This window comes from Lissotriton helveticus, chromosome 1_2, assembly GCF_964261635.1.
Source record: "Lissotriton helveticus chromosome 1_2, aLisHel1.1, whole genome shotgun sequence".
Classification (NCBI taxonomy): Eukaryota; Metazoa; Chordata; class Amphibia; order Caudata; family Salamandridae; genus Lissotriton; species Lissotriton helveticus.
Genome location: NC_136058.1, coordinates 151,667,306 through 151,684,117, shown reverse-complemented (window position 1 = coordinate 151,684,117; position 16,812 = coordinate 151,667,306). Strand labels below are relative to the sequence as shown.

The 16,812-nt window shown below is 45.1% G+C and overlaps 1 protein-coding gene across 1 annotated transcript in view; it reads left to right on the top strand.

Annotated features, from left to right (window-relative positions):
* MRPL37 (mitochondrial ribosomal protein L37) overlaps positions 1-12,529 on the top strand; it is a 122,794-nt gene extending 110,265 nt beyond the window's left edge. The window contains exon 7 of the mRNA XM_078670377.1: positions 12,256-12,529. Coding sequence (XP_078526503.1) covers positions 12,256-12,333 — 78 coding nt within the window. The 3' untranslated portion in view covers positions 12,334-12,529. The remainder of the gene's footprint in view (positions 1-12,255) is intronic.
* Positions 12,530-16,812: the final 4,283 nt, after the last annotated feature.

Sequence of the window (16,812 nt, the reverse complement as noted above, 5' to 3'; positions counted from 1 at the left end):
CCACCTAGCCGCCCACCTGTGCTCAGCTCACAGCAATAACACCCCTAAACCACTGGTCTAAGTGTGCCCACTCGCACAGTACTAGCATTCACACCCGACTGCTCTTGCTTCCCTGGTGTCCTGCTCTTAAAAATAAATTCTAGCCAACGGAACGCTACATCACATTGTGTCTGCCTTTAATAAAGACAAAAAAACAACAAAAATCTTTCATCACAAAAACCCAAATAATCTCATATAATGACAGCTTTATGCAAGAAATAGCAGTGAACGTTTACCATCCTGCCAGTATCAAAGGTGCACATTTTCACGTGGAAAACGACTTCTGCTTCGGAGCAGACCTGGAACGGGAAGTGAAGAAACTGAAGTTCCAAACACAGCCTCGGTGCGGTCTACATGAAAGTGGCTACGCTGGCGTTTCCCCCCACATGATGTGCAGCCTGGCGTCCTATAGAACTGAAGATGTGCAGCCGCCTTCGCTCGTGCACACCGGTGTACCTCAGCAAACACGCACTAGTTGGTACGGAGTGCCCAAAAGCAGAGAGTTCCGATGTGATCCCGTGTCCTTGCCCCGGGGCAGTTTTCAATAGCACCAACTGTTCACATAGAATTTCTACCTCATTTTGCTCTGTTTCGAGACACCTTCTTGTAGCAGTAGTACTTCCAAACTCACAGAACATGGCCCCTTTGGCACTCCACTACTGTCAAGCTGTGCACACATCCAGCGTGCAAAATGTTCCAGAATGAACTGGGCTCATCGAGAGAGACGCACACCATTTACAATGCAATAGGTCTCACAATTGCACGTTTTTAACCTATTGGCATTGTAAAAGTAAAAAGAAAGAAAGAGTGCGGTGTCCCTGAAGCCGGTGCTGCGCTCAGCATGCAAATACAACAAAAAAGCAGCCCCCATTGTCCCCATTAGTGTCAATAAAGAAAATAGTGCTCACCCACTATAAAAAGCATACCGTGTAACCAACTAAGTAAAAGATCCAGTCCTTATGGGCGGTAACAAATGGTGAGCAGGAGGGACTAACAAGCCTCATAATGAATCAGAAGCCAGCGTGTATGAAGGACAATGACACAAGCCAATTAAAAATATGGGTGGGGAGTGGGCGCGGCTTACACTGCATACTCTATTACAGCATGCCTTGCAGAGCGAGAATCGAATGCGCGCTGCCGCTAGGCTCCACCTAAAAAGGATGTAAAAACGACACGAAGTGCTATCAGACAATTTTGTTAATACATAACAGCTAAGGGAATGGGCAGGGTCCTACTGTACAGTCTGCAAACCCGGGCAAATGTCAACAACGTCCTCTCTGACCTCTAGTTTGGGTATCTTGGTAGCTTGGGGACTGTAGAGCAATGTCTCAACTCGTATATGCTAATAAACAAGTATTCTGTAGTAGGAGATCTCTGTGTATAGTCATAATCTAGTGAATAGTCCCGCCCATGTGCGAGGACCCCGGCAATCAAAAATAATCTCTTAAGTTGTCAGAAAATTGCAGAACTGCAAGACACTTAAGAGAGAATTTAAAGACAAATAATGCAGCCTATATCCACAGGCTACACTGTCCAGTTCTTCAACTAGAAATTCCACCAAAAATCCACAAACAGCAAAGCTTGTCCAGATTTCCTTGCTTTAACAGCAAAAGACCCTCTGGAATGATAGAGAGGAAGGTATGGACAGACAAGCCCCATTAGCTGCCATTATGTGGCTCAAATAGGATACTGTGCCTTTAAGAGAACTTTCCAGAACTTCTCCCAGAATGCACAGCAGGTCCCTCTTACTTTCAGTTCTTTTTTCCGGCTCCTGCTAACAGGAACCTGGTGCATTGAGCTCTCCCTTTTTCAAGGGTTTATTGGATTTTTGTGCACTTTTAGCTTTAAAAGTGTTTCAGTTGTGTACTTGGTGTTTCCCTTCACTTCTGTGTATTTGTTCAGGCTTTTTAGGGCTCTAAAAATGCCTGCTCTCTCCGACAAGTGCCCAGCATGTGGCAGGAAGAAGGCCAAGACTGATCCACACGACGTCTGCATACTCTGCCTCCCTGAAGCACATGTCCCTGAAGATTGTGACATCTGCCAGACCTTTTCTACAAGGACCCTGAGGGACAGGCTGAAGATTAGGCTTCAAGGCCTGGAAGAGAGGCGACTGCAGTCTGCAGGTGGGTCTGGGCAGGCTGGGAAGGCTCCCTCTGCCCCTGCTGAGGCCTCTGGAGGGCTCCCCAGAGGCAGGAAGCCCAGCAAAAGATCCCGCTCTCCGTCGACGTCGATTGCATCGACGGCGACGTCGAGAGGGATGACGACGGTGTGTTCCCCTTTTCCCCGAGGCTCCGGGTCGAGACAGCGTGGACGGTCGACGTCGAGAGGCATGGGTAGGCCGCCGTCGAAGTCACCGCCGACGGCATCTTCGTCGGCGTCGAGGCATCGACATCGAAGAAGGACCGGCGCTCGCCGTCGAAGCGACACCGCCGGTCGCCGTCGAGCAGACGGTCGCCGTCGAGGGGATCCTCAGCGTCGAGGACCGCGAGAAAACGGTCGACGCGGAGGAAAAGTCGACGCTCGTCGTCGAGATCTGACCGTTCGTCGTCGAGGTGGCGACGGTCGACGTCGAGGAAGAAGCACTCGGCGTAGACGGCGTTCGACGCCGGGGTCGACGTTCGACGCCTGAAAAACGACGCTCGACGTCGAGCAGAAAGAGATCGGCGTCCCCGAGGATTTCCGCCTCCCCTAAGCGGCACAGAAGGGATTCTGGCACAAAAAGTCGCGCTGGATCTGGGGAAGGACACGGGAGGCGTCGCTCACATTCTGGAGGGTCTGGGTCGCAGTCTCCTCCCCCGAAGAAGTCGCCAGGCTCGGTATACTCGGTGGTCTATACACCACCTCGGCCTACCACTCCTCCTCCTCTACCTAAGGAGGCTCCTCCCACCAATCTGCCGCTGCCTCCACTTCCTCCTGCGGGGCAACCTCCGCCACCGGTCCCAACTCATGGGCCCGCTCCTCGGCCGGAGGTACCTCCTGTCCAACCACCGAGATCAGTGTCACTGCCTCCGCTTCCGACACCGCCTAAGGGGACTCCAAAACCTAAACCCCAGGATAGGCCACGGAAGACGCCTCCACGGAAACCGGTGGAGCGCCCACGTACTGGGAGATCACGCTCCTGTTCCAGGAGGAGGGACCGATCGCGCTCCCGTTCCAGGAGAAGGGACCGATCGCGCAACAGGTCATCCACACGGTCAAGACGGCGCCACAGGAGGCACAGGTCTCGTTCCCGAACAAGGTCTTCAGGGACCAGAGGCTATTCTCCGACCTTGTCGGATTCGCCAGAAACGAGGGTTTCACCAATTGATGATCTGGTGTCTTTCCAGGACGTACTGTTACGAGGTGCAGCGAAATTGGGCATTGCTTTGACGGTGCCCACGCCCAAGACATCGGTCATCTTCGAGACGCTGCACCAGAAGCATTTGTCTCGGCCGTTACTGCCACTGGTGCTGGGCCTGGAAGAACCGGCAATGGACCTTTTTCTCACCCCAGCGTTGACTAAGGCAGCACCCTCGAGACTGCAGAAAAAATACCGGGCTCCGGACTCGGATCCGGCCTTTCTAAGGGTGGAGCCCCCTCCAGATTCGGTGATTGTGACGGCGGCTCGTAAACAGCATGCCACCACTCCATCCTCCACAGTTCCGCCAGATAAGGAATCTAGGTGGTTGGATTCGTCTGGGAGAAAAGTTTGTGGGACGTCAGCGACTTCCATGAAGGCCGCTAGTGCCACGGCTTTGTTGGGACGGTATGTCCGAGCCCTCTGGGAATCCCTACAACAGTTTGTGGAACATCTGCCGCGTGACAAGCGAGACGACTTCCAAGAGGTGTTGAATGAGGGGATGTGGGTGGCAAATCAGGTCATCAGTGCTGCAGCCGACTCTTCCCTGCTGGCGGCGCATGGTTTCTGCCATGGGATTAACCAGCGAAGACACGTCTGGCTCCGCCTCACGTCACTAAACCCGGACGCACAACAAAGGGTTGCCAATCTACCATTCTCTGGCGAAACCCTATTTGGAAAACACGCGGATGATGAAATGGCCCGCATGAAGGCGGAGGCCGAAACACTCACGGCGGTGGGTTTGGAAAAACCCAAGGAGACCAAGAAGTCGTACCGCCCGTTCCAACGGCGGTTCGGTGGCCAAGGCAGAGGGCGTGGCCAGTCTTCAGGACAACAGCAGCAGCAACAACAATAGCAGCAGTTCAGAAGACCATTCCAGAAGCGCCAGAGAGGTAGAGGCGGCCATCAGTCGACAACAGCGACTAAAGGCCAGGCCGGGTCTAGGCCCTGAGCGCTTACTTCCCCCGCAACTGTTACCCACTCAGGTGGGGGGGAAGCATTCCATTTTTTCTGTCAGAGTGGAGAAAAATTACTCAGGACAAGTGGGTGCTGAATATTGTTTGCAATGGATACAGTCTTCGGTTCACCAGCCCGCCTCCATCAATCCCGCCGGTCAGCTCGCAGTTTCAGCTGCACGAGCTCCAGGCGGAGGCAGATATCCTGTTAAGGAAAAGGGCGATAGAAGACGTACCTCGGTCTCAAAGAGGAAGAGGTCTGTACTCCCGGTTCTTTCTGGTTCGAAAAAAGGACAAGAACGAGTTCAGGCCCATTCTGGATTTGCGACAAGCAAACAAGTGGATTCGCAGAGAAAAGGTTCGCATGCTGTCGTTGCATCAGATTTATCCTCAGCTGCAACGGGGAGACTGGCTGTGTGCCATAGACCTTCAAGATGCATACTTCCATGCGCCCATTGCACGCAAACACAGGAAGTTCCTGCGATTCCAAGTCGGCGCCAATCATTATCAATACACAGTACTGCCATTCGGACTGAAGTCTGCGCCGAGAACATTCTCAAAGTGCATGGCGGTGGTAGCGGCGCACCTAAGAAAGAACAAGGTGTTTGTCTACCCGTACCTGGACGATTGGTTGATCAAGGCCTTTTCCTTCTCGGAAGCGCAAGCTCACTTCCAGAAGACGTGCGTTCTACTGAACAAGCTGGGGTTGCACATCAACATGTCCAAGTCGGTCTCGACTCCAGTCCAGTGCATACAGTACTCGGGAGCCTCCATCAATACGCTGTCAGCAAGCGTGTCTCCTTCGGGGGAGCGATGATTATCACTGCTTCGGAAGGCTCAGGCTCTTATGACCACTCCATCTACAACAGTGAGGACGGTGTCTTCTCTACTGGGATCGATGGCCTCGTGTATCTTCCTAACGCCTCATGCACGACTGCACATGAGACCGTTACAAGAGGGGGACTCCAGACGTAGATCTGTTCGCCACCGCCGAAAACAGCAAATGCCGAGACTTCGCCTCCAGGTACTACCAGCTGGGGACCCTGGGGAATGCGTTATGGATCAACTGGTCGAACAGCTTTCTGTACGCTTTTCCACCCATTCCCCTGATTCCGACGGTTCTCATCAAGCTGTCCCAGTCCAGGGCGCGGATGATACGAATTGCCCCGGAATGGCCCAGACAGTGGTGGTTCACGGACCTGCTTCACCGGTCTCTCCTTCCTCACTTGCGGCTGCCGTGCAGGCCGGACCTTCTCACGAAGTTCGGGGGGCAGATGTTGCACCCCAACCTCTCGTCCTTGAGTTTGGCGGCATGGCTCCTGAGATAGTGCAATATGGCCATTTGAATCTCCCTGCAGATTGTATGGACATACTGAAGGAGTCTAAGAGACCTTCCACTAGGACCTTATGCGTACAATGGAAGAGATTTTGTATCTGGTGCAAGTCCAAGAACTATGATCCGACGACATGTAAGGAAGATGTCATCCTTCCTGATCTTCTACAGTTGGCGCAGTCTGGCCTTAATGTCCATTCCATTAAGGTTCATCTCGCTGCATTGACTGCCTACAGGAAATGCTCTTCACAGACTTCCTTTTTCCTGATCCCTGTGATTAAAGATTTTCTGGAAGGCTTGAAGAAAGTGTTCCCTCCTGTCAGGCTTCCTTAGCCTTCGTGGGAATTTAATGTGGTGCTGTCCAGATTGATGAAGGAGCCTTTTGAACCTATTCATAAGGCTTCGTTGCAGCACCTGTCCTGGAAGGCGGGGTTCCTCGTGGCCATTACATCGGCCCGCAGGGTGAGTGAAATTCAGGCGTTGTGTTGCCAAGAACCTTATACTGTATTTCATGCTGCTAAGGTTGTTATGCGTACTCACCCTAAATTTCTTCCCAAGGTTATTTCTGATTTTCATGTCAACCAGACCATAACTTTGCCTACGTTTTTTCAGAATCCTTCATCTCCAGCGGAAAGGTCGTTGCATTCCCTGGATGTTAGGAGGGTGTTGAAATCTTATCTGGATAAAACCAAGGATATTCGTAGGTCAGACCAATTGTTTATCAATTATGGATCGGTCAGGACGGGTCTTGCGACCTCTAAGCAGTCTGTCTCTAGGTGGGTTGTGTCCTGCATACAATTGTGTTACCAAAAAGCTAATAAGACCTTAGGGGGTAAGCCTAAGGCTCATTCCACCAGGGGCAAAGCTGCCACGACAGCTCTGCTCCGTAATGTTCCAATTGCAGAAATCTGCAAGGCGGCCACTTGGAAGTCGATCCATACCTTTGCTAAGCATTACTGCCTGGACACTGATGCCAGGGCAGACGCTCAGGTTGGGCAGGCTTCGCTGCGAAATCTGTTCGCACAGTAGTGGTGTTGTACTCTATTTCTCCACCGCCACTTTGGTGTGGGGATGGGCTTGCCATTCTATTCACTAGATTATGACTATACACAGAGATCCCCTACTACAGAAGGAGTAGTTTCTGTCCTGTAACTCCAGTTCTGTAGTAGGGGTATCTCTGTTCTAGTCATAAGCGCCCTCCCCGGTGGAGAGAGATGTTCATGAAAGGAATGCTACAGGTCTGGCGTGTGTTACGCCTTCAAAAAGAACTGAAAGTAAGAGGGACCTGCTGTGCATTCTGGGATACTGGGAGAAGTTCTGGAAAGTTCTCTTAAAGGCACAGTATCCTATTTGAGCCACATAATGGCAGCCTATGGGGCTTGTCTGTCCATACCTTCCTCTCTATCATTCCAGAGGGTTTTTTGCTGTTAAAGCAAGGGAAATCTGGACAGGCTTTGCTGTTTGTGGATTTTTGGTGGAATTTCTAGTTGAAGTACTGGACAGTGTAGCCTGTGGATATAGGCTGCATTATTTGTCTTTAAATTCTCTCTTAAGTGTCTTGCAGTTCTGCAATTTTCTGACAATTTAAGAGATTATTTTTGATTGCCGGGGTCCTCGCACATGGGCGGGACTATTCACTAGATTATGACTATAACAGAGATACCCCTACTACAGAACTGGAGTTACAGGACAGCAACTACTCCTTCATTGGCCTCGGGGGCAGACTCTACGTAGCTTACATGGACTTGAGCTTGGCCTTTGACTCAGTCAATAGGTCGGAGCACTTTATAATAATGGCTGAGATTGGAGTTGAGTCCACTATCATAGACTTCTTAAAGGAGCTTGACGTGGAAGTCCCTGCCAGTGTGACATATGGCCCAGCCGGGGAAACTACAGAAACTTTTAGACTTGAACGTGGTGTGCGCCAGAGGTGATTTAGTGAGGCACTTGTTGGATTCCAACACTGACTGTGCAGTGGTAGGCAGGCGTAGCATACTGTCTTTGGCCTACACTGACGATACTGTCTTGATGGCAAGAACAGCTAATGGACTGCAGTAATTGCTGGACCAATTTTTTATTTTTATGTATAGCTTAGCTTTTATGTATAGCCTAGTTAACCAGTCCAAAACACGTTATGTTTTTCGGCCGTCATGCCAGGGACTACAGGGATTTCTTTGTTACTGGGACCAAGATTAGTAAAGTTCCATCGGATCCCTATTTGGGTGTATTGTTTGATGACAGGTAGACCCGGAGTATGTTGAAAGTCGGCAGAGCAGCTGCACTAGCCAAGAGTACTAAAGCAGTCTTAAGTTTTGCAACTAGACTGAGCGGCAACGCATAAAAGAGCTATTGAAAATCTATAAGGCCATGTTGCCCCGGTGCAATTTATGGTGCTGGTGTTTGTGGCATCTGTGATCAACTTGGGTTGGAGAAAGTAGGAAATGGATTCATAAAAGGACTGCTTGCTCTACCTAAGTCCACTAGTAAATATATGTCATCTGGAAATAAGGCTTGGGTATACAAGCCACCTTGTGAGACTGCAGCCCCTTCTTTTATGGCTAAGGATATGGTCGACGGAGGAGACCACATTAAATCGTACAGTCCTAACTGATTGCCTGAAACTTTAAAAGAGATCTAAAATACCTTGGCTGTCATGTATATCTAAGATTTGTAACTGGTTGGACCTAGATGAGCTGTTTTTAAACCGTACCACCTTCAGGATCAGTTTCTATAAACCTCTGGCAAAAGCCTTCTTAGATAAATGTGCAGAGGAAAGGATGGAAAAAAACTGGTTTGTCCACCGTTGTAGCTCATGCCCAAATTTAGAACCTCTCTTGGCACTGAATAGTGTCTCCAATGGGTGAAATATTTACAACATAAGTAACTGTTGGTCAGACTGTGTCTTAACACTACCCATTTTTAGGTCTCGCCTAGCAACACAGGCATGTGCTGCTCGCCTTGGCGAGACCTATAGTCGCCGGTTACTCAGCCGAAGGGAGACAGGAGATGTGCACGCCTACGGACAGGAGATGTGAACTCCGTACGCATGCACATCTCCTGTCCCCGCGTGAACACAGCACACGCATGGCGCGCTTTCACTTTTCCACTCTTCCCCAATCCTCCTAGCGCGAGCCGTCTTTGAAACCAGGATCCGGGCAACACTCGAACCCTATCACGCCGTTGTGTGAAGGGAGCAGCGTTGACCCACACGCAGTTATGTTGCAGAACGTGCATTAATACAGTACGCATAACATAATTACCGCCTGCTGTTGCGAGGAAATCTTGAACCATGTAGCATGCAGAACACTGACTCCAAAGCAGGAAATTTCCCGATCCCGAGGTTATTTGTTTTCCTAATTCGTACCCGGGGGTTTTATTTCTACATCCTCCTGCTCAGACGGGCGCCAGGTGAAGTTCAATTAACAGATCTAGTGTTGGTAGACAGCCGCACCCATCTCTTTCTGCAGTGGTGGAACCCACAAAACTTTTTAAAAGGGCGGCCCTTCATAGACCCTGTTCCACAGATTGTGCTAACAGCAGACGCATCTCCACAGGTTGGGGTGCCCATCTCCACAATTACACAATTCAGGGTCTCAGGGACAATAAGCACAAACTTCTCCACATCAACTATCTAGAGCTTCTAGCAGTATTTCTAGCACTCCGCTTTTAAGTCTCATCTCATACACTAAGTTGTCCTAGTCCGCACAGACAACATGACAGTCCTGTACTATGTACAAAAACAAGGAAGGACACACTCTCTCCAGCTTTCATGCCTCCCTCAGATCATCTGGAGCTGGGCCATTAGTCAAATTGCCAACCTCCTCAGCAGAGGGAGGCAGCAAATACACAAGTGGGAACTTCACCCACAATTTCTCCTTCCATACTTTCAAAAATTGGGATTCCCACAAATAGATCTGTTCACCACAGTGGACAACTCAAAATGCCCAAACTTTGCCTCCAGGTTCCCACACCCTTGTTCAAAGGCAAAGCCCTGTGCATACATTGATCTAAGATACTTGCCTACACTGTTCCGCCAATCCCACTCATTCCGTTGCCGGTTCAAAAGGTCAGGCGAACATCGCTCACACTGATTTTGATAGCTCCCACATGGGCCCATCAACCATGGTACACCACACTTTTAGAACACTCAATAGTTCTACATCAAAAGCTGCACCTCAATTCCAGCCTTCTCACTCCGAACTGTGGAGAAATCCGGCACCCAAATCCCAAGGAGCTCAACTTAGCGATTTGACTGCTGAAGTCATAGAGTTTGGATATTTAAATTTGCAACCGCACGGTATGACTATTCAAAAAGAACCAAGACCGCCTGCTACTAGAGCTTGTTATGTAGCAAAATGGAAACTATGTGTTATTTATTGTTATAATAACAAGATTAATCCTCTGGATGCTTCTCTTCAAAACATTTTGTTTCCTTCTGCACCTACAGCAATCTAATTTAGTTTACACATCTATTCAATTGCACCTTGCAGCAGTAGCTGCATATTTGCAGAACAGACAGCATTTATCTTTGTTCAAAGTCCCTGTCATTAAAGCCTTTATGGAAGGCTTAAAAAGAGTAATACCACCTAGGATACCTCCAACACCAGTATGGAATCTCAGTATTGTACTTACAAGACTCATGGGTCCACCCTTTGAACGATTACACAATTGTCATTACCAGTTCCTTTCATGGAAGGTTGCCTTCCTCATTGCATTCACTTCATTAAGGAGAGTTGGTGAGATTCAGCCATTAACCTTAGAAGAACCCTTCTTTCAGCTTCATAAAGATAGGGTAGTTCTTCGCACCAACCCAAAATTCATCCCTAAAGTAGTTTTTGCTTTTCATCTTATCCAATGAGTTGTTACCTGTGTTCTCTATAAAAAAGCTAAAAGAACTTTATGTATACGCCCTAGAGCGCATTCCACTCGCAAAGTAGGGGCATCTATGTCCGTTTTAGGTAACATTCCTATAGCTGACATATGTAAAGCAGCAACATGGTCTACACCACACCCATTTACCACACACTATTGTGTGGATGTATTAGCACACCAACAAGCCAATGTAGGGCAAGCAGTGTTAAAGACACTTTTTCAGACAACTGCAACATCTACTGGTTAGCCACCGCTATGGGAGAATACTGCTATATAGTCTATGCAAAGCATGTGTATCTACAGCCCACATGCCTCAAACGGATTATGTTACTTAACAGTTAGCCTCTGTTCTTGACATGTAGAGCTGTAGATTCACATGCGGCCTCCCTTCTCCCTGGACATCTGTAGTTGTCGCAGTTCTCAGTATTTACATTACATATGCATGGACATCTCTTTACTACACTCACTTACTCCATTCGCACCCTTTTGTGGGAAAACAATCTAACAATGGGGTCAACACCGATGAGCACTATTACTGAATGGAGGAGTACCCTTACCTCGTGACTGGAAAGACTTCTTCAAAGGAAAACAACTTGCAAACATCCGGACCCAACACTAGATGGCAGGAGTATGCAATGCATGTGAATATACAGCTCTACATGCCAAGAACAGGTGCCTACTGGGTAAGTAACATAATCCTTTTTATAACTACACTGTGTGGTTCTTCTTCACTTAACCTATACCATAACATTAAGTACTGGTAATATAAGCTGCTTTACCCTCCTTCTGGACTAAGCCTGAAGGCTGCTCTCCACAGCTACCACTTCGCTTTCTAAGGAAGCCTAAGACCACTAAAATCACCATAAGGGTTGTCTGGATTAGTGCAAGGTGCTACACTTACACAAGTGAGCTCATATACTAAGCCAGCCTCTCACTTCATATCTTTTTATTTTTTAATTGGAACCTTCATCTTTTATCTCATCCTTCTTACCATACACAATTGACTGACCTAAGCAGTTACAGCTTGCGCTATACAATTTTTTAGTGATTGAAGATAGGACACAGGGATTAGGAAGACGAGTGTGGCGGTATATTGGAACCTTAGAACAGACAGCTTAAAGCAGTTTACTGTTCCAGTTTAGGGCTGGCACTGTCAAGTATTTATTATGCTTCCCCTCAGACGTTTAAGCAAACCTTGACTCCTTGCCCTGCCTATGTAATGGGAGCTCAGGTCAATCCATATTGCACGTTCTATTCTTTTGTGGTTTTTATTCTATGTACACAAAGCTCTTTTTGCTCCCCCCTGATAAAGAAGTGCAATATTAAAGACGTTGGGGCAGAATTTACTAGGCTGCTTCAGCTCAATGATGATGAGTCAATCGTTCATACAAGTGTTTTTGTGAGAACTGTTGTCCGAGGTCGTATTTCAATGAATGGCTTGGTAATTGATTACATATTTTAAGAACTGTCTTAATTATGTATACGTTTTATTGCATGCTTTTATGCATTTTTATTGCGTATGTCTTAACTTTTGTAGATACTTTGTGTACCCAAATAAAGATGAATTTGATAACTGACCTAATTATCAAGATTTTAATATAAGAATGCTTTTTTTCTACTGCTGGACTAAAATAATGCCAGTATTGGGACAGTGCTGCTTAGAAAGAACAATCTAATGTTATATGCAAACCTTTAACCGGATTTGGTTTTCTCCTTAGGTGCCTTCTGGTGTATTTGGTTACCAACCTGACACATTCAAGAAGTTTTTGGCAATGTACTTACACGGCGCAATGTAAACATCGTAGCTACTGGGGAGAAAGCACAACTCTGTACAAATCGTCATTTATAGCTTTCTTCTTACTCCAGCATTCACTTCGTTCACAGGAAATGAATCTTAAGTATTTAATATTGGGACAGATGAGTAATTCTGACATGTTATTTGGCAGATGGTGTCCAGGAAATATTTGTGATAATAAAACGTTGTAAATATAATATGCGTCTATTGGGTGAGGAACATTTCTTTGTTTGTCTGGTTCTCTTTTAATCACTTATTTCAACCTGTACCATTTGTCTTCCCACTCTCCTCTCAATCACTGTTCGTAAAGTGTTGAAATTGAACACAAGACCGACACTATTAACATGGAGTCACATCCAACTTAAAGGTTATGTTTGTGTTTGCTCTGGAGCAAAATATTTGGTTTTAATAGATCACATTCCAAAGAAAAGTCCAGGTTATAGATGATAGTAGTCAAAAGTAATCTGAAATATAACCAGAAATAAAACAAGACTTCAATCTTCGGCCATCACACACCTCCTTTTAATGTCTTCAGGATGGAAGGGCTAATAAAATGCAGTAGTGCTATTATACTCTCCCATTGTAATTAACATGTACTCACCCTAGACCTAGAGTACTAAAAATGCATATGGTAAATGATTCATAATTTGCGCACCGACTTTTACAGAATTCATTTGTATTTGGCAAACCGACTAATGTACTAAGAGGTATGTTCACAAAAAAACGAATCTTAGTCAGTCACAATTTGTGATCGGGTCTGTGATTGTTTTTAAATGGAGCAATCTTATTTTTATGCAACTTGTTTCCTTGAAGAAAAATAGGATATGTTTAAAAAAAATAAAAAATACAGAGTTTAACAGAATTTTTTTCCCCCACAGGAGTAAGCAGTGTCCCTTGTATTACTACCTAATCCTTACATTTAAAAAAAAAAATCAGTTTAATTTTACAAAAAAAAAAAAAAAAAATCAGCATTCACAAACGGGAAGGGATGCCTTTGGTAATGCAAAGTTTGCAAATCGGTTACCGCTGCCTTTGTGTAGTTGGTAAAATGTTAATGTTTTGTGACTGAAGTTTGGTCTTAAAACAAAATACTTATCATATGGAATCGGATTTGGAAGGGACTCCCTATACATGCCCCTTCCAAATACTGATTTGGTACGATTTGCTCAATTCATTTAATGACCGTAAACCCTTTCCGAATTGTTAATTGGGTTATTTAATGTATTTAAAAAGAGGTTTTATCATTCACAAACCCTTTTATTTACCGAATTAGAGTTTCGGGAACACTAAAAACCTATGTACATCTGGCCTCTAGTTCTAAATGTGCAAAAGTAAGTTTATAAATGCCTTGCAGGCACAGTGTCTGTCCTGGTCGAGTGTATAGTGAAATAGAGAAGAGGAACCTTGCAGGTGGGCCCACATGAGGATGGTTTTTAATTGCCTCTCTTGGATGCCAAATGTAATCGCCACTTCTTGGGAGATTGACGGCACAAGGGCCTCAGTTTGTGATTTCCGAGGAGGAGCTCTGGGCTTCTGGGAGTATGGTTTCTTTTTTATGCAGGAAAGGTTTGAAGAGGGCATGAGTATATCAGTAAGCAATTAATTCATAATCTGACCAATACGCATCCCTCAATGAAGCCTCAACTCTCTTGTGAGGCAGATCTTGTCAGCTGTAAGGTTTCTCCCCTCCACTCATTGTTCACTTAGAGGCATGTTGAAATTTCAGCACCAATTGTTTCAGAAGAATGTGCTCCGAAGTCATTTGTAAATGATGGCAAGACAAATAATAATGGTACAAATTTTGACCTGCAAACAAATACATCTGTCCAGTTTGTGACTGGAACCCTACGTGTCTACTAAAGATAGACATGTTTGGTTCCATTCACAAGTTACATTTTGTCTTGTGTAAATTACTACTCTGTAGTAGTACTCTTGTACTACACAGTGCATTTCACAAACCTACTTCCGGTTCTGTGCATAGGTCTCTGCCACAGGTGCAGAGATCCCTGCACACAGATATACATGTTTGCAGTAAATGTGGGTTGGCCAAGGGAGAGTGGCAGGACAATTGGGATACTTACTACTAAATGTTTGGGGAATAGGGATGTTTAAAAGAGTTTGGGAGGAATGTGTTAATACAAAAAACACACACACAAAGAGTAAGAATAGCTAATCACAGAATACACTTCTAAAGTATTACAGCTCTAATGCTGTCAATACATGTGTAAATGTACTCCAGTCCAACCTTACAGTAAGTCGAGAACCACAAATGGCCAATCACTAGTAATGCAATGCACGTCCATAGATATCAGTTGAGGCTGAAAATTAAAATAACACCCCTAGGAACTAATGATTTCAAACCTATATAATCATTTTTTCAAAATGGAATAATACTATTTTACAAATAAAAGTTTGTAAAATGTTTTTTTTTTTTAATTTAAACATTTTTACATTTATTAAATGTATAACTTTTAACCAGGTTTACTAAATAATTAATGACGCTTCATATAAACAGTCAACTTTATTTAATTTCCTACGCTATTTTATAGCAAGATTTCCTGCCAACTAGGTGGATCGTAAAATAGTCAAAGTTGTTGAAAGTAACTTAACAGTTCTAAATGCTGTTGTAGGAGGCTCCGCCCCCTCATTTGAATGGGTGGAGACATGCACTACACTAGAGGTCTCCAAACTTTTTTATGCCAAGACCCCACTGTCAAAAATGTTCAGGCGTAAGGACCCCCTACTGACAAAACTTTCTAGATCCTGGTTTTCCTAATCATCGACCACCATAAACGTCCTCAATTCCCACAGCAAATCATTTTCACAGTGGGGAAATAATATTAAATGGTGTTTAGAAAAACAAAGGTTTATGGGTGACTGTGGTGCAGTGTCAGAGGCTTACCACACAGTTCGAACAAAAAGACTCCAAAAAGAATTACCCAGAAATGCACAATGGTACTTTATTTCCCACAAATAAAACCTAATTTGACAAAACTTATTTGGATAATAGCACCTTTCTGAATTTAGATGAAGGGTGTACCTGTTTTTCGCCAAAGAGACTGTCAATCTGTGGTTGCACCTCATTAGTATCAGTTTAACACCCAAATATATCAATGAGCAACAAAAAATTGTCTAGTCCAGCTTTGCAAAGGGTCTGCTACCGCGCGACAACACGTGTTGCTGCTTTTGAGTGACATTTGAACCTGTTAAACTATAAACAATGTTTTTTAAAAAGAATCAACAGATTATGTGGCAGATAATGGATTGTTTGGGAAGTGCAGCAAATCTATAATCATGCAAAAATCACAGCAGCCACAATCGCATAATCCCAGTGGCCTTTGGTATAATGACTGTAATGCATAGGCTGCAACTTTCGTGCACGGCATTCGAGGAAAACTGTGATAACGTTTCATAGGATGTTGACAGCTTGGCTTTTACAGATGCATGGACCTAGAGGTTGCTGAACAACATTCATCCTAATTAAAACATACCATTTACAATAATTACTGAAGAACTGTAAGGTCTAAGTAGGATGCTTTCTTTACTTCCAGGGGAAGAAGTGGTAACATTAATTTTCTTTTACATTGTTTTTCTAAAAAGGTATTTGTTTTTAACATTTTGAAAACAGACTCTTCTATTTTAGCTAAAACTGACTCCTGGTTATATTAGTTTGCTGCTATTGACTTCAGTCATGTTTGGGGGGCTGGAGTGCCTTGAGCATCGAACATAGGGGCGGGGTCAAAGGTGTGGCTAAAAACAAAATATTCTGTATGTTTTTAGGTCTTTCACTGTCAAGTAGCTACAGAGAAAATAAAATGCAGCTTAAATGAAAAATAAATAAACTTGTTATTCAGTACGAAATGCACTATAGTACATTATGAAACCTCTATTTGTTAATGCAGTGTCAAGGTCTGTGTGTAACTAGAGCGCCACAGAATTAAATCTTGGTTGATGCAGTGGAGAACATTGATTTGTGTATTTTTAGTGCTACGAGGTCACAGCCTGTGACAGAAGCACTGTGAATATGCAAGTCATTATTTTATATTAGCATTACACACAGTATAAGATGAACTGCTACAAATGCCCAAAATGGTGCACTATAAAATGGTGCTTCCAAAATATAGTTGTTAGTAATACTCAGACCGTGTGTAATGCCATTTTTTTACATGACTGTCCCTTCAATACCTCCTCAGAGATAGTAATTGCTATGTAACTACTGTCACAATTAAAAGCATGCACTTCAGAGATCAGTTGTCCATTCAGAAACACTGAAATGTTCTGGTAGAGTCTTTCAGTAAATGGATACTTTTTGTGAAAATTAATTTGAGTATGAAACTGAAGAACCCGAACATTGTCAGCTCCCATAAAATGTATCTGGGCTACTGATCTGCTGAAGGTAACAGCAATCTGTAATGCATATTACTGGGCGGAACCCTCTCTATGGTCCCTTATTGTCGTGGTCTGAAGCCCCTTCCATAGC